The 21390-nt window shown below is 46.1% G+C and overlaps 2 protein-coding genes across 2 annotated transcripts in view; one reads left to right on the forward strand and one right to left on the reverse strand.

Annotated features, from left to right (window-relative positions):
- dpy19l3 (dpy-19 like C-mannosyltransferase 3) overlaps positions 1–4154 on the forward strand; it is a 73536-nt gene extending 69382 nt beyond the window's left edge. Inside the window, exon 19 of the mRNA XM_061737336.1 lies at positions 823–4154. Coding sequence (XP_061593320.1) covers positions 823–1023 — 201 coding nt within the window. The 3' untranslated portion in view covers positions 1024–4154. The remainder of the gene's footprint in view (positions 1–822) is intronic.
- A 3036-nt stretch (positions 4155–7190) lies between these two features.
- si:ch211-186j3.6 (neural-cadherin) overlaps positions 7191–21390 on the reverse strand; it is a 361581-nt gene continuing 347381 nt past the window's right edge. Inside the window, exons 36-37 of the mRNA XM_061737325.1 lie at positions 12329–12483; positions 7191–8628 (exon numbers count right to left, since the gene is read on the reverse strand). Coding sequence (XP_061593309.1) covers positions 8032–8628; positions 12329–12483 — 752 coding nt within the window. The 3' untranslated portion in view covers positions 7191–8031. The remainder of the gene's footprint in view (positions 8629–12328; positions 12484–21390) is intronic.

The raw sequence follows: 21390 nt of genomic DNA on the forward strand, positions 1-21390 counted from the left end.
GGCCCCCGTCTACTGGATGGCCGGTGGGGGAACGTGGGTGTCTTACCAGGGCCGGCTCTGCTGGTCCTGCTTCCTGGCTTCGGCCTCCGCTCCCCCTCCTTCCCCCCCTACACGATTCATACGCACATAGGCTAAGGGGCGGGGGGTCCGGGTCGTGGGGGGCATTGTCCCGCGTGGCCCGGCACTCCCCGCCTCACGGTTTTAACAGCAAAATAGACACTGCACATTCAACACTTAATAAATACATTTGACAAGGACACGTAGTTCGGGAGGGGGGGGGGGTCGGTGTCAAATCGATACTTGGTCCTCCCCCTCCCTGTTTTTAATGCATTAATCACATGCACTCAACACCAGGGGCGGGAAGGGGTCCCCCATCACCCGCGTTCCCTCGCCAGCCTGGGATAGGTGGGTCGGGATACCCGGGCCTGGCGGGGCTCGCCGTGCAGCCTGGGGTGCCTTCTGGCGGTGCTGGACCCCCCCGGGGAGGGGGAAACGGTGCGTGATTGTAGGTCTGTGTCGGTGAGAATGCGGTATGGAAGGGTCCTGCCATGGAGGATTCGGGCCTCCATTGGCAGGACAACAAAATGTAATAATTTATCAATATTATACTATACAAAGATGGTTATTATTATTATTACTACTATTATTATTATGTTTAGTATATCTTATTATTAGTATAGGTATCGGATAGGTGAAAAAAAAAAAAAAAAGGAATTGAGCATTAAGGCCTGCTATTAGAACGTAGTCTAAGTCTCTGCTCGGACCGGAGTCTCCAGCGCTGACGAGTGTCCGGCCTCTCCGGCCGTTTCTCCCTCTCCTCAGGTCATGGACGGCCCTGGAGACAACGAGCCGGACCTGGTCCACGCCGCCCACCCGCGCTTCTGCGAGGCCGTCAAGACGGACGCCGCGGCTTACGGCGCGCTCTTCACCAGAACGTTCGAGAACAAAACCTTCTACGTTTACCGGCTCAAGAAGAAGCGCAAGAAAGGAGCCAAGGGCTCGCCGGAGCCCACGGTTACCTAGTAACGGGGAGGACGGACGGCCGGAGGAGGAGGGAAGAGGCTCGCCGCTCCTCGGTCCCAGCACCGCGCCCAGCTGCCATCACCACCACCGCTTTGTTGTTGGTTCTGTTTGTTTGTTTCATTCCTGACATGTGGCTGTGTTGGTGTCAGAGCCGCGAGGCCGCGAGGCCGCTCGGCGAGGGGCTGCAGGTCCCGGGTGTGGAGGGTTCAAGCACGTGTTAGAAGTGCTGCTTGTGCTGCTGATCTTTCTTTATTAGACAAAAACCCCAGTTTGAGTTTTCTTCCCTCAGAAACATGTTGGATTTATAAAGGGTCAAACTGTTAAATATAACTCTGGGGATGTTGACTTTGGGGATTTGTTAAAATCCCTTAAGTCAAGTTAAGGATTTGGGTTCATGATGGTGTATATTCGTTTTTAAAGAGGTGATATTGATTGAATGGATGAAAATGTTGGTAGTTTTCTGTCTCGATCTGAATCATTCCAGCCCGTTGGCTGCTTTCTCTAAAGCTGCTGTACCACTGGACTTGACTTGCACTACTCTGACCCGCTGGAGCGTTAGAGTTAGAGTTAGCGTGGCGTTCTCCTCCGAAGCTGCGTGGGACTCTTTAGAAGATCATACTTGAATGTTGAAAGGTTTTCCTTCGTTTCCATCCCATTTGGTTTCTTCCCAGTACCGACTCCGGGGCGATGGTCGAGATCGGCCAAGCTGAGAACCAATCGGATACCAGTATTATTCCAAACGTCTGTCCTGGGGCTGACGTGAAACCTGTCAGTGTAATGAGTGTTTGGAGGAAGCAGGTTCAGAGATGAACTGCTACAGTGATGGGCTGGTCGTCTGGAACGACGGATGCTCCGGTTTTACCCGTCGCTGCTGTCTATCTCTGGCTGTGAGGACTTTCTCTAACCTGAAACTGCAGCTTTACATATTTAGCCTGTTGCAGTTGTCCTGCTCGGATTTTCCAGCTTTTCCAGCTTAAAATGACGACGTGTTTCCACGGTAACGCTAATGCTAGTGCAGTCCAGCACCTAGAATCAGGACAGGAAGTTTCAGACCGGTATATTTCATAACTTCTTGTAATGTAAATACTCACCGGTACCGTGGTGATGATGCTGGCGTTGTCGGGATAACAAGATATTTTTGTGTAAATCTTGAAGGGGCCATATCAATGTGTTTTGTGCCATAAAGGACATGTTTGTATGTCTATCGTTAATACTTTACAGGGATGCCGCCTCGTTAGTCGGGGCCACATTAGGTTCTGATTATCCAGATTCTGTGACATCACAGACCCGAGTTGAACCGTCCCTTCGATACTCGTCTCCACTAAACTCACGTCTGCAGTTCCTCTGAAGGGGGTGGAGTTGAGATTCTGGCTCCGCCCCCTCCCACCAGCCGCTGTGAACAGAGATGATGACACGTGGTTGAAAAAGGAGCTTCTGTACTTGATCTCCGTCCGTATTTAGACCAAGTGTGACACAGACGTGGAGGGTGGGGGGGTCACCACCTGCCCTTCTAAATAAATAAATCTTTTATTGCACGGGGAGAAGAGCTTAGCTCCCATCGGCCAACGTTCCTCAAAGCAGTTTTAACTTTAAAGTGAAATGTTGACGGAGACCTGCAGCTCCCTGATGAGTCAGCGGTTTGTCATTGGTCAGACACTCGTTTATTGCACACAGATGAGCAGCGCTCGTCACGGCCGGACTCATCCGTCCCCCCGACACTCCGAATAACACTTGATCCGTCACAGAAGAGGTCAGGGATGTGTTTGACCGCAGGTTTGACTCCTCACGTGTGCTCATTTCCTCGCCGTGGCAATAAATGTTATCTGTTCCCCTTGAAAAGAGAAGAAGTGTTGTTTCCCACCTGAAGGTGTTTATTGCCGTAAAACTAAGGTCAGAGCTCATCGTGGGAGATGTCGGTGCTGCCGCTGCGTCTGCTGTCATGTTTTTGTTTGTGTCGGCTCTTTGACTCTGATCAGCAGCGTCTCAACCTCCCGCTCGGCTCTCAAACACACGTATAAATAATGGAAGCGGGGAGGAAATTGCGGCGGGCTGATGGCAGCTCTGATTCCCCGCCGCAATTCAGAGTGGTTTGGTAGAAGGGGGGCGACACCTGCATATCAAACCCAGGCTTCCTGTTCAGACACGAGAGGGACGAGGATTCACACTGATCCCTTCGTCTCTTTTTTTTTTCTCGTCAAACCACCTTTTTCTGTCCCCTCAGCTGTCTGGTGTTTGTCCACCTGCTAACGCGGCCCTGCGTCTCCTAAAGTCTCTGTCTCGTTCTAATGCATACCAATCGGATCAAGCGCTGAAGAGCCGCTCGTTCTTCTCCGGTCCCGCCGCACTGGATGTTTAATTTGGGAGATGTTTCATTGCTGTATTTGAGAGCAAAGTGATTCCATTATGTTTGCTTAATAAGAGCGCACTAATGTAATATTTTTTCAGCGCTGGTAATTTCCATACATATTGGAATTGGTTCATTCTGAGCGGCCTATGGTTTTTTTTTTTTGGTAATGAAGAGCAGATGAAGTTGGCCTTTCACTGTGTGCTCCAGTAAAATTGTACAACTTTTTAAAGAGCTATTCAGCGTAACTAAAATATTTTTCTGATGCGTCACAACGTGGTTGTCTTTGTACACCGTTGTCATGACGGCAGCAGATTTCAAACCTTAAAACAACGGAACAGGCAGGTACAAGATCTGTACGATTCCTGACTTTGTGTATAAACTTCTTCTGGGGGGGAACAAACCGTCCACTTCAGATATTTCACATTTGTCGTGTGGATTCTTGTGTTTTCGGTGTGGTTTTGTTGAGAGGATGATGCGAGTGTAATTGCATCGTGTCAGGTGTCCACGTGTCGTGTTTTTGAGGAGATTATGCGTCCTGCACACACACTGGTGCTGCAGGAGGGTTTGTTTCTCTTCTTCAGTTTGTATGACCGAGGAACGTCGTCTTTGGTCAAGTTCTTCATTTCATAGATCCACTCAGCACGTGTGTCACAGAAGGTCGTCGTATCAGAAACGTGTAAAAACTAAAGCCAAGAACTCAGCTCATCGTCAGTGGAGGGAGATATAAAATGCCACTTTTGAAAATATTATTAAACACATTTCTGTTCAGTGTTCGTTCCATCAATAAAGGTTTTTTTGAATTGTTACCTTGTCTGTATGTGGTTTCCTCCTACGTGTCTATTTTTAGTAGTGGTTCTATTTGAATAATGACAATTTAAAAAAGCCATGAAATGTTTAAAATTAATTGTAAATTATTTTAATAATTTATTAGAGGGAGAGAGATCTATCTATAGATCTCTCTCTCTCTCAAAAAAAATATAATATATATATATATATAGATTATATATATAAAATGTATATATATATATATATAAAATATATATATATTATATATATATTAAATATATATAATGTACAATTATTTTAATTTATTATTGCAATATAAATATATATACACAATTTAATTAGCAAACATTTTGCAACAACTGTTAATTTGTGAATTATAAAAGTGCTCCTGAACTAAAGGTAAATGAGTCCAGACAGACGCTTGTCCCGACTGACTCATCCCACACTAGAGACTGGAGCCAGATGTGTTCTGTCGCCATGGTAACCCAGGAGAAAATGGTGCTTCTCATGTGTGTATTTTTCTCCAAATCCTATTTTCTTCAATCTAATTAAAATGTTTTTGTGCCAAAGACTAAGACCAACTTGAGCAGGACTGCTGTTGAACTCTGCAGCCGCCACCAGCGCTGAGCCTGACACGGATCACGTGTGAAGACGGGTCGTCTTTTCAAACTTATTTCAGATGCAGTCAAGATTCAGTTCAGTCTCTGGTGCAAATAAATGGATTTATTGAGAAAAGAGATCAAAGCAAATACAAAACACTTATATAACTGTCAAAAGCTCCTCACCATCATGTTGATAGAAAATATGTTCAATATTTTTTTTTAGTTTTTTCCTCATTTCAAACCATGGCTGCTCTTTTTGACAAAAAAAAAAGAAGCAACATTTGTGTTTTATCTTTCTCTGTATTTACAAATGAGGTAAAAACATTAACTCTGTTTCACGACAAGTCTGCACTCAGCACACAACATATAAGAAGCTGATTTATGGAGCCGGCGAATGGATGCTGAGAAGTGAAATGCTGCTCCTGCGTCGCCGAGGGAGAGGAGAAGAATGAGGCGTCTTCATCGTTCACCTCTGCGACTCGGGCTCTGCTTCCCACAACAGAGGGATAAAATACTAGCATCCATAAATCCCCGCGGTCTTGAGGGGGGGATGAGGGGGGGGCCTTTGAGGCTTCACTCCAGAGACATCCCTGCCTGCATGTCAGGACTTTTATTTCTAAAAGCTGCATTGTTCCCTTAGCTGGGAAAAAGAAAAAAAAGGAGAGGCTTGTTTCTGGAAAGCAGCACTGAGGGAGTTGGCCTCTGTCAGCGGTTCTCAAAGTCCACACGCTCCTTTGTTTTTTCCCCAGCGCGACTGCAAGCCATCAACTCCCATTAGGATTAGTGGCCTGACATGTTTTCACACGCTCCTACCCTTTAACTGCTCCGCCGACGGGCACGGATCTGCCACGATGAAGACGAATAAAAAGAAGAATTCATGATGACAGCGGCGCTGCTACTCGGAGCGGAGCAGCAGCAGCGGAGATGCCAGGAGATGCCAGGCTGCTTTCTGGAGAGCTGTGGGAGGAACGACTGCTGCGGAAACAGTTGCTTCCAGGGCAGGACTTGCTGCTGGTGCGATTCTCCCAGCACAGGTCCGGCAGCACTTGCTCCCGGATTCAGCCCTCCATCATCTCTCAGGAGGAGAGGACCTGACCCTGCTTTGATCCTGCCTCCTACTTTATTTTATTCCTTTTTGTTCTGTTCTCACTTCTTCAAAAACTGCAGGAATGGGACTGTGAGTGAGGTGGAAGAAAAAAAGCTGCTGAGCATCAGTCAGTGCCGACCGACCACGGCGATAAAAATAAAAACATTGCACAGCCGTGTGTCAGTGAGTGTGTGAACTTGAAATACTTTAAATACTTTTGCACATGGCACAAGCGTAATGCATGAGCAATGACGTCATTTCAACCAGTCCATCACAATGATGAGTTGATAGGAAAAGCAGTGAGACTTGTTCAAAAACAATGTCCCTCAAAGAAAGATCGGACAGTGTGCAATATCGTAAGATGTTGCACACTCAGATGAATAAAAAAAGAGAAAAAAAGATGTCATTCATCAGTCAGCACTAAAATCAAATGTGCTTGGATTTACTTCGGGAAACCTTGGTCAAGCACGAGGATACAGAGCTGCGTTCACAGCTGCTGCTGTGCGTAAAAGCAGCCTCACGTGAGCCTGCATCAGCATCTCTGGGCTCTGAGGCCTCTGGAGGAGCCATCGCAGCAGAAACATGTGCCGCGGTCAGAACAATCGGTGTTCCAGCTCTTCTCTTCCTTTTCTGAAGAAGTGGGGCCGTATGCTCTGAACCGAAGATGAAAACAAGCCCATCCGGATTATCAACAGCAAAAAGTCGGGCTGTGTGATTGTGTGTGGCCGGATCAGTGCCAGCGGCGGAGTGCGTTTACACCTCCGAGATCTCCAAGCTGAAGAGCACACTGAGATTTTGGAGCAGCACCGGCCGGCGTCGACACGTTACCAGCAGTAAAAGATTCAGCGCCTCGTCTGCTGCTGGAATGCAGGAAACTCACAGCACAAGTTTCTAGGATTGATTGTCAGCTGGGAGCTTCCTCTCCGGAGGTCACATGCTCCACGTCGCCCCCAGAGTCCAGACCTGGCATGGTTGGGATGATTGGGACCGGCGACCTCTAACATGTCCCCCCCCCATACTATCCCAATATTGTCTCATTTGTGTCTGTATCAGCTGAGGAGCATCTGCATCCTCCTCCTCCCCCGGTGCTCAGGCCTCCGGTAGTCACCTTGGACAGCTGCGTGACATAGTTGGCATTCCACCGAGCAATTGTCTGTTAAATGAGTCTCTGGCAGCCGCCACATTTCCCTCGCCCGAGGAGAAAGTGCACGAGGAACAGAGGACCAGAGCAGCAGAGCAGCAGAGCAGCAGAGCGTGCGTTTCCTCCCTCCCGCCGTCCACACGTCCACTCACACTTCTTTGTTATGAATCTGTTTGAATCTTCCTGCCCCCCCTCCTCCCCCCCCTGGGCGAGCGGGAACGAGAAGCAGAGGAGTGCGAATGAGAATAGGAAATCAAATGAAGACACAGGCGCCGTACTAAGTACAAAGCTTGATGTTTTACAACCCACAGAGCGTTAAAGCTTGAAACAGCCGACCAATACAGATTTACTCGACCCAGCAAAAGACAGCAAAACATCTCGCACTGGAACCCAGGGACGGTCGAAGCACTACTTCTTCTTCTTCTTCTTCTTCTTCTTTTTTTCTTCATAAAAACACTGAGAAGCCGTGTACAGCCAGGCAGCGAGAACACCATGTGTCCACTACGGGGAGAATTCAAAGTCTGGTATACGGGCCACTCGTCGAACCGTTTGACCATTTTAGCAGCGCAGTGTGCAATTAATGTCCCTTATTTACAATGATTTCATTCAGCAGCAAGATGATAAAAAATACATTTTTTTCACTGGTGCTCATTAGCTCAAGTTGCTTATCTTTTTTTTTTTCTTCACATTTTAGGACTTCAGCTGAGAGAAACTTGAGGATGTCAGTGTTTGTGTCTGGCGCTCGTTTCTCTGGTGAAGGTCAGCTCCGTCGTGATGAGTATCCCGGGAAGAGAGCGACATTCTGTTAATCTGACTTGCAGGTTTGGATCAGATCTGCTGTTGGACAGCAGCCTTGCAAGGCAGGCGTTGGGGATTAAGAGCTCTGATCACGGGGATACGTTCAGTTGTCTGAGGCCACCGGTGTCGCCTGACGAGGCTCGTCGTCCAGCAGATCCAACACTGTTAGTTCCAGTTAGTCAGCGCGGTGCTGGTGACGGTTTCCTGCCTCCTCCCCGTCATCAGGGTCCATCAGTCTGCTCGGAGCTCAGAGGTCGCTGGCCTCGGCCCGCTCGTACAGCACCCGCAGCTTCTCGAAGCGCGGCCCCCAGTCCCCGAGCGTCTCCTGCCTCGTCCCCTCCCCGTCCGCCGAGCCGCCCCCGTCCAGCCCCGCCGAGCTGAAGGAGCTGAGGGAGCCGGCGGGCGAGCCGCCGCCCTCCGTGGAGAACACCTGCAGGGAGTCGAAGGGCCCCGTGTCCGGGTGCTGGTCGGCGTCGCGGATGATCTCGCACAGGTAGCGGGCCAGGTCCTGGCTGGAGAAGGACAGGGAGCGGCGCGCCAGCGCGGCGGGCCGGGCCTGGCCCTGGGCCGGGGGCCGCGCCGGGGGCACGTCCCGCCGCAGGCTGGTGGTGGTGGTGGTGGTGGAGGACGAGGCCACGGAGGGGGGCAGGGTGGTGGAGCTGGACGTCCTGCTGAGGGGGGGCTGGGCGGAGGAGGAGGAGGAGGAGGGGGGGGCCTGGTGGAGCAGGTGGTGGTGGTGGTGGGGGGGCGGCGGGTGGTGCAGCGCTCGGGACCGGCAGTACTGCACCGACTGGGCCGGGCTCGGCTGGAGGGACTTCTGCAGCTCCGCCATGTCGTAGGCGTTCTGGAAACACACAAGGCAAGTTTATTTGTAGAGCACAATTCAACACAAGGTCATTCAAACTGCTTTACATCAACATTAGAAGCGGCAAGACACAATTAAAACATTGAAGCTGCAAGCAGCGATGAACGGGCCCTCGCACCCTTGTGCACGTTCAGGCTGCAGTGGAAGCTTTTATGACTTGCATGTAGATTCTTCAGGCCTGGACATTTAGTGGATGACACCACTCACGACTTTATATCAAACCATTCAAAAGTTATGGCAGAAAGTAGGAACTATCAAATGTGGACCAATCAGATAAAGAGGGGGCGCGCTTTTTGGTGTCTATCGTCGCCACGGTAACACTTGACTGAGAAAAGTAATGCCCATCGTCGCAGGATTGAGATGCACATTTTGATGTATAACACACCTGGGTGCACGTTACGGTTCGGGCAAAGAAACTGCCGAAGAAATGGCATAAATTGCGCCAGAATTACACGATTAATTCAAAATGGCCGACTTCCTGTTTGGTTTCGGCCATGGTGCCAAGAGACTTTTCTTTAAGTTGTGACATGATACAGGTGTGTACCGATTTTCGTGCATGTACGTCAAACCGTATTGTGGGGCTTGAGGCACAAAGTTTTCTAGGGGGCGCTGTTGAGCCATTAGGCCACGCCCATTAATGCAAACCATTAAATATCAAATTTATCGCCAGGCCTGAATCGTGTGCAAAATTTCGTCGGAAGAAGGAAAATAACGAGAAGAAAAAAAAAATCCTACAGATACAATAGGCCCTTCGCACTGTCAGTGCTCGGGCCCTAATAAATAATAAATAAAATGAAATAAAATGATAAGAAAAGAGGTAAAATAATAGAAAGCACAAGTTGTTAAAAAGTAAGGGCAGTAGAGTGCAGCAGGTACATCTCATTCTTACAATGGCAAGAATTACATTTCTATACGGTCAAAACGTACAAAGACCTGGTCAAATACAGTATTACAAAAGTAATCTGTAACAATTCGTACGGTGAATTAAACCAATTTGACAATTCTATGCCACAATGCCTGTTTCCAGGTCTCATCCATAACTTCGCGCGGTTTTCAAAAAGTATTTAATTTAAGAGTACGCTTAAATAACAAATAAAATGAAATAAAATGATAAGAAAAGAGATAAAATAATAAAAAGCACACACACACACACACACACACACACACACACACACACACACACACACACACACACACACACAGTTAGAGAAGCAAGCGACGAGGCCCAGGCTGCAGAAAACATCGAAAAAACAGAAGATATGAACCTGGAGTTAAAGTTTGGATGTCTGGGGGAGAGATACGAGGCGGAAGAAAATCAAATGTGACAGCGCGGAAGCAGAAAAATGAAGAGAGAGCTGAAAAACAATCAGCTCCTCCTGGACGCTCCTCGCCAACGTTCCACCTGTTTAAGCCCCCGGTCCATCTCCATTTACCGTCGCTGAAAAGTTACTCACGCTAGTCCAGAGTATCGGCGTGTTTGTGTGCTTGTGACCCCAAAGGGGGACATGAGTGAAGATTACACAACCAAGGAGGTGAAGCTTCTCCATTTCTCCTCCAGCTCCACTGCGGACGGGTGTCGGAGGTTCAGCAGCAGCCACTTCACCGCTGATGGGATTCACCAGGAATACAACCGGGGGAGGAGGAGGAGGAACGGTGGAGGTGGGAGGATTTTAAAGCTGATTATGTGACAAGTGCTGCTTTTAGCGCGGAGGAGAAAAATCTGCTCACAGTTTGGATGGAGAGAAAGCAGGAGGTAGAGGAAAGGCACGTGCGCCTCGTCTGCACTGATCGGTTTTAGAGGTCCAAAAGAGTCTGAAGAGTCTGACCTCCGTCCACAGGTCTGCATCCACCCCCCCAGACTACGGGGCCACAGAAATCTGATTGTCAATGTAAGCGTTGAGTGTGGTGCGACAGGAGGGCGCTGTTCTCCGCAGGCATGCAGAAGCCGGCGTAACGTCGGCAGCGTGACAGAAATCAATCAGTAACAGTGAAGGAAAGCGACGGTCGTCAGTGGTGAGATGTCGGCAGTAACAGCTGCGATTTGCTTCCATGCTGCTTCAATCACATCTCCCACTTCAATATGCTCTCGCTGCTGCACATGCGCCATTTGAGAGGGCTCTTGAACTCACACGAGAGTCTGGAACAGGACACTCGGTGGACGTGAGCTCTGCTCTGATGAGGTCCTGATGTGGGGAAGTCGGCGTCACGCAGCAAAATCAACATCCCAATCAGTTAAAGGCACAGACCTCATCAATGCGCTTCTAACGATCTCACGGAGAAAAGGTTTGGAGGCACAAAAAACAAAAAAATCCACCAGAGAAGAATGAACATTTCCCCCAGTATGTAGTCCACTACTTCACCATAACTGATTACCAACTAAACCTGGATAGAATAGTCAGATAGAGATGAAAATCCATCTATGAGTGCAATTGTCTGTGACAGTGAGGACCGTGAGTTCTGGAGGAAGAGTAGTACATCATCAGCATAAAGACTTATCTTATGAACTAAAGTTTTGCATTGTATGCCTTTAATATTTTGGTTTTGCCTGATAGCAGCTGCTAAAGGCTCAATAAATATCACAAATAGTGAAGGAGAAAGAGGACAACCCTGTCTGGTACCGCTTTGCAAGTTAAAGCTTGTTGAGATTTGATCGTTTGTCCTTACACGTGCCTTGAGAGAGCTATATAATATCTTTATCCAATCAATAAAAGATTTGCCGAATCCAAATTTATGCAAAGTTGCCAATAGAAATTTCCAGTTTACCCGATCAAATACTTTTTCTGCATCTAGAGATATAATTGTAGTTTCCAGATTATTTATATTTGAATGATCTATAATATTAATTAGTCTATTAAATGAAAGAATGTCTATCCTTAATAGAGCCTGTTTGCTCTGATTGTATAATAGATCAACTAAGCGTTGATACATCCACCATAGATGAAGATTTAAAGAAGCGTCCGTGTAGTAGTTTGACCGAGCATCTAAATCGACATTTCTATTAATGCTCGATGAATTGTCGTCATCTTTTTTTAAAAAGGGGCATCAAATGTTTCCTTTAAAGCAAAAACTTAAAATTGAATTCTATCAGAATTGTATTGTATAAAAGTGTGTTACGCCGTGAGGACATTTGGTGCCAAAAACCCGAAATACCGAGCAACAGATGCTAAACCGAAGGACTGAGAACGTCCTGCCGGCTGCACCAGATTCACCGTTTATGGTCCTTGGACGAGCAACAACGCAGCGGCGATGCTGGTTTCACTACATATATCCCAGTGTTTTTGTGTGGATGGAAGCTGTGATGTTGTGCGGCTCCTCGCGCTGCCGAGTGCATGTGGGTTCCACTCGCTGGTGGAGAGAGGAGATAAGGATTTTGCGTGGGCCTAATTAAAATACCACCACACACACTGCAATCTTATTCCAAATTGAACTGACTTAATCCAGCGCAAACCCAGAAGCTCGGGTCTACTGCCAAGAATTACAAAAAAAGATAAAATGACAGTTTGTAAAATCAATTTCATGCGGGGAAAAAGCATTTCACCATGCAAACGCACATGCAGCGCTGCAGCAGTACTGAAGCAGTTAACGGAGAGTTGGATGTAAAAATGTACAATCTGTGAGTCCCTCTCCACCGTTTTATGCTCTTCTTTACTAGCCGTGTTCCTGTATGTGAGCAGCGTACCTGGTCCTCCTCTCCGCCTCCCTCCTCGTCGTAGTTGAGCACGTTCTCCCGGATGTCCTCCCAGCCATCGTGATGTGCAGAGACGTGGTAGACGCCCTCCTTCAGACCCTTGTAGGACCGCCAGCGAGTGTACAGGAAGATGCCCAGCAGCAGCACTGCAACCCACACAGACACGGGCGGCGTTTTAAAAACAACACAGACATCAGCATCACACATTAAATCATCCCTATCCTTCAGCTCATGAAGGTATCCCTCCAGAGAAACAAGTACTTTGATGGAACCGGCCTTGAGCATTGCTTGGAAACAACATCATCTGAAATGTGACTTGTTTTGGTAAAAACACGATGAATGCTTTGGAAGAAAAGCTGAAGATTTTAATTTCAATGGTCAAATATACTGCAAAAACCTTCTCAGGTGACAACTGAGAGTGAGATGTCCTTCCCCCGACAACAGTCCCCGCATAATCTGCAATAGCAACAAACCAAGCCCACGATCACACCTTAATTCACTCATTATTACTTTATTAAGCACATGCTTTATAACTTAGCCAGTGTACAACTCAAGCTTAGGAGGAGCAAAACTAGCACCACTTCTGAGTCACATCTTTTGTCGTTAAGGTCCCTCATTCATCCTTGTTTTTCTCTTTTTCATTCTCCAACATCATTTAAAAAAAAGAAAATAAAGTAAATGTGTTGTTCGGTGAAACGGCTTCAGAGTGCTCAGTCAAAGGTGCTTGGTGGTTAATCAGAGTTTTTGTCACAGAGCAGCACTTTTCCACACAGACGCAACCTCCTCCGTGCAGAAACAACGCCGATAACAAACGCAGCAGCCAAATAGAACAGTAGCAATTAATCTAAGCAGAACCGACAGGCACAAAGAACCGGTGGAAAATAGTATCTAACACGTCTGTATGAATACATTTTAACCGAGCGGTGAGTGCAACATCTCAGTAAGACTGAAATAATCCAACACTCAGGGATACGGACCGGGCGACGGCTCCACTACGTGAATACGAGTGATCTTTTGCATGCAAGAGGGTCAAAACGCACATCACACAGCTGTGTAAGACAGTTAAACCCAAACTGCATAGACACAACACTGGTCCGGACTCACAGGAGCTCATGGAGGAAGTGACACACTTTCCATCCAACTCCATGCCTCCGTACATCCATCCAAGTTGAGATAAAGGGTCCTGTGGACGTGGTTTTGGGGTTTCTCCAGGGGGAGCTGATGTAGGCCACGCGAGGAACACGTCCCTCCAGCGAGTCCCAGATCCAGCCCCGGGCAGCTCCACTACGCATGTCTGGAGCAGCTCCAAAGGCAGGCAGCCACCGCGCGGCCTAATCAGATGTATGATTATTTTCCTACTGTGTTAATTAGCTCTGTTAATCTCATCTGTGATTCACTTTACTGACGGAGTTGGCCGGCGTTGGTTCCTCTCATGCATCACAGAGAATCTTCTTCCTTCGACCTTATTTTTCTTCATACACGCTGCTGCCAGTGAAGTTGGAATAACCGTGTTTTTTTCTTCTCAAGAAAAGGTTGTAAATAAAAAGAGGATGTAGGACTTTTTTTTTATAAAGTCAATGGCAGCATTAAAGGAGACCTATTATGGCATTTAATGTATATTTTAAACAGGCCATGAATGTCTTAAAAACAATCAAACTAATTTCTACATAAATCAGAAATTCAGCCTGTGGGCCATGTCTCTAGTTTTACTGCTTCTAACCTCCTTCTCTATGAGGGATTCTGAGGGGGCGGGGTTATGATAATGAGGCTCTGTGCTGATTGGCTGCCTGAATGACGTGTAGCAGTGTACAAAGGGAACAAAGCCTCGCTCCGGGCGGGAAGAGCAGCGGCTCCGTACACAAAGCGTGTCCCATGCGAGCGAGTTTCGGCAAAAAAAATCAATTCCATTGCTTTATTTTTTTTTGTATTGGACTGTCCTAACTGGCCGTGAGTTTAACTGTTTCAGTGTGGACAGAGAGCGTCCGATGTCACGAAGCTCAACGCGATAGTCGGACGCTCTCATTCAGTTACACGCTGTAAACGGATCTTAAAGCCTGATTTACGGTTCTGTGTTAATTCAACGCGTACCCTACGCCGTAGGCTCTGCGTTGGTGTAACGCAGAACCATAAATCAGCCTTTAGTTCCCTGAAGAGGGACCGGGTCACCTTGTCTTCACACTAATTCACACAGGAAGATTTAATTGAATTCACCACAGTTCTTTACTCCGATTCCTCATCATTTCATTTCTTATGTTACAAGACAAATGAATCATGTTAACTGTAAAGAAATCACATCACTGAATGTTCACAAATGAAAACTTTATTGTTAAAAAAAATAAAACATAAGTTGTATATAAATAACATGTATGCACTATTACTGGCTCAAGGAAGGACCGTGCGTCTTCTGAAGGTGTCTGAACAGCTTCAGGTGCTTGGAACATCTGAAACCATAAACAGAAGAAAAATGTATTACTAATAGAGCTCCGGTGTTCCCTAACACTCCGTTAGGGAGCACGGGAGCTACTCGGAGCTACTCACCGGTCCGGTCCGGTGAGTAGAAATACTTAGCCCATGCAAATATCATACTTGTAAACAAATATAAATTACATAAAAAAATAACGTCACTTACCGCTGACTCGTGTGCAGTTGCCGGGTCCGTGCTGTTGGTACTGATCCTTTTATGAGGGTAAATGTCGATGCAAAACCTCATTTTTACCGTCCCTCGTTGTTGAAACAGCCACCGCTTCTGAACAATGGCTGAAGCTCCGGCCGGTAAAGTTAGTTGTGGGCGTGTTTTCAGCAGCGGAGGCCGAACCTCTGCACCTATCGTGACGTCACCATAGGCGCAGATTCTGAATGGCTGGTAAAAGTCAAATGACACTGGAAGGATCATCCGGGCGGCTGTACAGACACTGCAGAATTTGGTTGCATTTCTCCTTCTCTGAGTTGGCAGGCTGAGGGGAGACCACTTTATATGTTAAAGCAAGAAAAAACGTGTTTTTTTTATAATAGGTCCCCTTTAACTCCTCTGGTGTGTATATGTGAATTTCTCAGTCGTAAAAGTTAATGATATTTGTTGTAAAACAAGCTTACGGAGCAGCGCTCCACTGGAAACGGTGTCAGGAGCGAGTGACAGAGCGCGGGCCAGTGGGAGGGGAAGACGGTTAGTGAGCCTGACAGCAATGGTTAAGACTAATTAAAAATGCATGTGAGAGGAAATGTGCAACAAACGTGTAGGAAGAAGTGAAGGCTGTGGTAAATAAGCAGACTGTGGGCGAGTCAGACTCTACTAGTCCACGTGTTGTTGTTTGGTCCTGCAGACTCCAGCGTTGCTGTGACCTTTCCAAATGTCTGACAAATCCTGTGTGTCTTGTCTCTTCCCCGTCACTTCTCCACTGGCTTCTCCCTGATATTAATCTGCCTTACATCCCCACCAACCCGCTGTTTCACTCTGCACTTCCCTGCCACTGAATTAAAGTGACTTCCTCCAACAGAGCTGCATCGGAAGCAACTTGTGGAGTCTGAGCACAATGTTGAGATAAAATTGGAGAATTTACAACCAGATGTCATTAACTGACTGAATTACATCCCGACTCAGACACCGCTGTATCTTAAGATCTGCTTTCTTTCTTTTTTTTTTCCGTTTTTCCCAAAGACTCCAGATAGGAGAGAAGCATTTAATCACATTTGAGAAAAGCAGCATTTCGTACCACAGCTGATTTTAACTGGTAGCATTATAAACATCCACGCACTTCAAATCCTATTAATCACAGCGAATCATCAGCATGGCTGAAGAAGAAAGCTGAGTTTAAACAACTCCAACAGAGATTTTAACCCCCCCCCTTTCTGTCTTTCTCCATCAAGCTGAGGATTTTTACGGATTTATTTATTCAGATTCTTTCACGTCACCACTGCAGCCCGGCAGCTCGGTTCACCGTGTGACGACACCAAATGAGCAACATGGCCCGCCTTGTGACAACTCTGCACGACGAAAGCCACTGATCCAGACACGGCTGCACAGTAAGAGATGGGGGGGGATCAATAGTCTTTTACTGTCAACTTGTTGCCCTCAACTTAAGTGTTTGGCAGATTCATGAGGCAAATTGTTTCAAGGGATTCGGTGCTTACTTTTTTTGAATGCCTATATGGTTTGTAATGGCCACTGAGCCAGAAGTCCGAGGGGAAAAAAGGGGAGAGAAAGAGAGGAAGGAGGACAGATGATTGTTTTTGCAGGAGCCGTGGCTGACTGCTGCACCAGCTGGCCTCCATGCCAGGAGGCAGTGAACCTGCCAAAACCACATCTCAGCCTCAGTCCGCCGGCCCAGATGCTGTGGCCTCAATTTACTAAGAAAAATAAAGGAAATCAGAACTGTATTGAGAAGCGAGTGATGCAGAAACGTGGATGTTTCCAGGGCCAGTGAAGACACGGGGCTCGGCCTGAGGACATTATTCAAGGATGCTGCGAGACTGACACGGACTAATGACAAACGTTTGCTGTAATTTGGATCACTGGACTAGATGTGCTCCGACTCCTTTCATCCGTCGTCTTCGGGGACATGAACATACCAGAGTGGGGACCTCACCACGTCCTGTTTTTGATCAGCTGGCGCTGTTGAACTACGCCTGATTAGGAACTCAGAGTTTTGTGGTGTTGCAGCAGCAGGTGGAAATCACAGCAGCATGTCTGCAGCCGTTTCATGCCTCCCACTTCCATATGATGCAGCTAATGACAGCTGCAAAACCACAGAACAAACTGATGTGTTGGACTGAATCTGTGTCCTGGTGGGGAAAAAAACTGTCCAAAACCAAGAGTGACTTTAATGCTCATTACAGATTTCATCTGTACTGTACGGAAGAGTATTAGGGCCAGTCAGGAGAAAAATAAGAATAATATTTTAGAGGAGGAAGATTTTTTTTTTCCATTATGAACTTCGAGAAAAAAGTCGAAATGTCAAGAAAAAGATCGAAATGACGAGAAAAAAGTCGAAATGTCGAGATTAATGTTGAAGTACAATTTAGAGAAAAAAGTCAAAATGTCGAGAAAAAAGTCGAAATGTTGAGAAAAAAGTCGAAATTTCGTGAATAAAGTTGAAATGTTAAGAAAAAAGGCGAAATTTCGACTTTATTCACGAAATTTCGACTTTATTCTTGAAATTGTATTTCAACATTAATCTCGACATTTCGACTTTTTTCTCGACATTTCAACTTTTTTCTCAACATTTCGACTTTTTTCTCGAAGTGCACAATAAAAGATCTTCCCCTCTCAAATATTTTTTCTCCTGCATGACCCTAATACTCTTCCATAGTACTGTACTGATACGTGTTCTGTCAGTGTTTCGTCCATCCATCATTTGCTCCGGCTGTTCTACATTTAAAGACACAGATTAGATAAGAAGTCGAGGCATGTGAAACAAGTACACCTCCTGAATTTTAAATCCCCCGGCCTGTCGTTTTCATAGATTAAATTCTTCAGAGTGACTTGATGAACCCCAGCTGAAGGAGCTGAGTGAATGCCCCTTGTTTTCCATCCCAGCTCACTACTGCTGACCCGGCTCGGGTCGGCCGCTCACGCCCGCTGCCCACCAGCGTCCACAGATTTATCGAGACAAACTTCAACCCCATCACACGCTGCCGACGTGGGAGGGCACATCGCGCCCCCTTCACCGATGATAAAACAAGTCCTCTAAGTGCACTACGTTAGGCTTCACGTTGGCTTTGTTGCAGATTTCTCTCTCACACAACACAAAAAGAAATGATTTGTGAGGAGACAAAGAAAGTTGATATTGAGCCGCTGAGAGGATGACTGCACTGCAACGCCTGAATCAATATCCTGTGCATTAGTGCTTCGGCCCACATGAAGGGAAAATAGAGTCTAATTGCTGCTGAAGCAAATATACTGCAGGTATGAGGTGAGCTCCTGCTCTAGTTTATGGAGGTGAAGCCTCTGTCTTCCCTCTGCTGGGTTTCAGGAGTGTGGAGAAGGGATGGAGTGACCTCCACGGGCAGGTGAGCAGCAGAGCTGGGCTGAGGGGGTTCAAGATTAATCTGCTCTGTTCAACGCCGCCCCGAGAGGGCCAGCAGGGAAACGGGAGAATTGGATCTGTATCTCTGAGCTTAGTTAGAAAAGAAGGATTACGTGTTTATTTGTTTGCAGAGCCTCCGAGGTCCCGTGCTGTCTTTGACCAGATCTTCCTCTTTTTCTGTTTTTGTGCAGCTTTCTCGCCCTCTGTGGTCGACTCTTACTACCGTATCATGAATCATGCTCTTGTAACCCAGGGTTACCAAAGAGTTTAATCATTTTTTTAATCTTATTTATTTATTTCACTAAGAGTGATTGGCAGTTATGTGAAGATGATTGAAATAATAAATTATTGGTTTAAAAAAAAATATATATATATTTTTTTAATCAGAAAACGTCATTACAGTTGATGCAGCACAAAAAAAAAAAAAAATTTTTTTATTGTTCTTAGTGTTCTACTTGTTAATTTATTTTGGGTTTAGGGAAATTAATGAACCACCTGTAAAGAAATTAAATGAAATATGAAAATAAAATAGGGATACATAGGGATAAATAGAAATAAATTTAACCATTAATATTATAATTAAATTAATATAAAAACAGACATTTATCTGACAGGTGGACTTCTAAATAGAAAGGTTGATTTATTTATTTTTGTAATTAATAATTCGATTTTTAATGGTATTATTATTATTAGGGCCCGAGCACGGACAGTGCGAAGGCCCTATTGTATCTGTAGGAGATATTCTCGTTTTTATTTTTCTTCCAACAACGGAGGGCCTTTTTTCCCCCTAAACGTGCCCCAAAAGTCACCAAATTTTGCACCAAGTCAGGCCTGGCGATAAATGTGATATTAAATGGTTTGCATTAATGGGCGTGGCAAAATGGCTCAACAGCGCCCCCTAGAAAACTTTGTGCCTCAAGCCCCATAATACGGTTTGACGTACATGCACGAAAATCAGTACACACCTGTATCATGTCGCAACTCAAAGAAAAGTCTCTTGGAGCCATGGCCGAAACAGGAAGTCGGCCATTTTCAATTAATCATGTAATTTTGGCGAAATTTATGCCATTTCTTCGGCAGTTTCTTCGCCCCAAACCGTAACGTGCACCCAGGTGTGTTATACATCAAAGTGTGCGTCTCCATCCTGCGACAACACGCATTACTTTTCTTATTTATTCATCCTATTCTAAAGCTAATTCAAGTCCGCTACACTCTACTCAACCCCGTCCTCCGTCAACGCTTCTCTCAACAGTTGTCTCCCTCACTCAGATGCTGCTTTTCCTTCTGAAGATGTTCCTATCCAATCTCTTGGCCTTTACCGATAACCCCCACCTGCAGATGCTTGGGGGACCAACCCCCCCCCCCACAGACGCACTCCTGGAAAATCCCAAGTCAATCAAGTCATTTCACATTGATTTCACTGTTGTTTGGTAACACCTGCTGATACACACATTCACACGGAGGTATTCCTATGAGCAGGGAAATCCAAATGATGCTGTGTGTGTGTGTGTGTGTGTGTGTGTGTGTGTGTGTGTGTGTGTGTGTGTGTTTTGTAATAGGATTTCCAGTCAGAAAATCAATATCCAAGCGGCCGTACAATGAGATCTGTGTCTATGAGTGTATCAGCCCGAGTCAATAATATGTTATGGATTTCTACCTCACCAAACTATAATTCTGTTTGCTGCAGCCATGCATCTCCACGGGCTTCATCCATCACCGTTCACCGTCCACTGTTCCTGACGCGCTAGCATTTGATCCTGCTTCTAAAGGTCAACCAGTGTGCAGCTAAAAAGTAATTTGGCAATTTTCCATTGCCTGCTAAAGTTCATCTCATCGTCTTGTTTTTGCCTTTTCTTTTATGCCTTTGCTCCCGATTACACTTATTATAAAGTACCGATAGTCTCAATGCCCTGATGGGATGTGACCAATGATTTGTTGGAGAATCATCACTGGAAATGCAGTAGGAGCAAATAAATGGTTTTTAAAATAGAAAGAAAAGCTAACAGAAGCAGCGGTTTCTTCTTTAATAAGCTCATGTCTTCCAACAACAATGGATGCTGCACTTACATGTTGGGTCCAGAAAGAACAAACTTTCCTCAGTGCGGCTGTGGTGATGGGAAAATGTCTTGCCGACGTGCGGATAGTACTACCTGCGGTGGAAAATGAAATGTTGACAACCTTTCGTGCACCTTCATCCACGTTTTAAAGAAGAAATAGGTGGAAATTATATGAAATATGTAGGAAAGAAATGTGTATTGACAAATTAAATGATGACAACAAATCAGGAAATATTTCTAGCAAAGTCAAAGTCAGAGTCAATGTAAGACTTCAATCTTTTTTCAGTCTCCAATCCATTGCAACTTGTAGGTTCGGGCTATAAATGATGTTAAATGTTGTCGAGGGAGTCGAGGGAAATGGATTTATGGTCAACTCCGAAAAGCGTTCAGACAAGTCCGTCCGCAGACCTGCAAAGTAACCCTCAAATCACGTTAGGGTAATCTGTCCGTGCGTTTGGACTGGAGGTTATTTGAAAGTTTCAAGGTTGCGCTGCTGTTTGATGCAGTTAATACTCAGACGCAGGCAGGTCGATCTCCTGGGGGAGAGCAGCACAAAGTAAACAACCTGGGTGTTTACCGCCGCGTTGATGGCTGAGAGCTGCACATGCATCTGAGCAGGTGCGGCCGAATTGAAATGCTGTGTAACGCGCCACAGTCCACCGGCTAATTAGCCAACATGCTCACATAATGACAGGAGCGCACGTTTCCCGGAGCAGCTGAGCAACAGGGGAAGACTTTTGTTCAGGCTAATAAGCTACACGAGTGGAATTCGGCAGGAAAATAGATTTAGGTGGTCCTGCGCGCCGCCCCACGCTTCGTAACCGCGGCAACGTCCAAATCAAATTTCAGAAGGAACATTGAATGCAGATTTTCGGGGGAAATGTTTTAAGACTGGGCTAAAACTCATTTACACACATGTGCATAGATGTTTAAAATTCACCGGGTTGGAACGTGAGAAATAAACAGATCAAGA

The sequence above is a fragment of the Cololabis saira genome, chromosome 2 (genome assembly GCF_033807715.1).
Source record: "Cololabis saira isolate AMF1-May2022 chromosome 2, fColSai1.1, whole genome shotgun sequence".
NCBI classification, from domain to species: domain Eukaryota; kingdom Metazoa; phylum Chordata; class Actinopteri; order Beloniformes; family Belonidae; genus Cololabis; species Cololabis saira.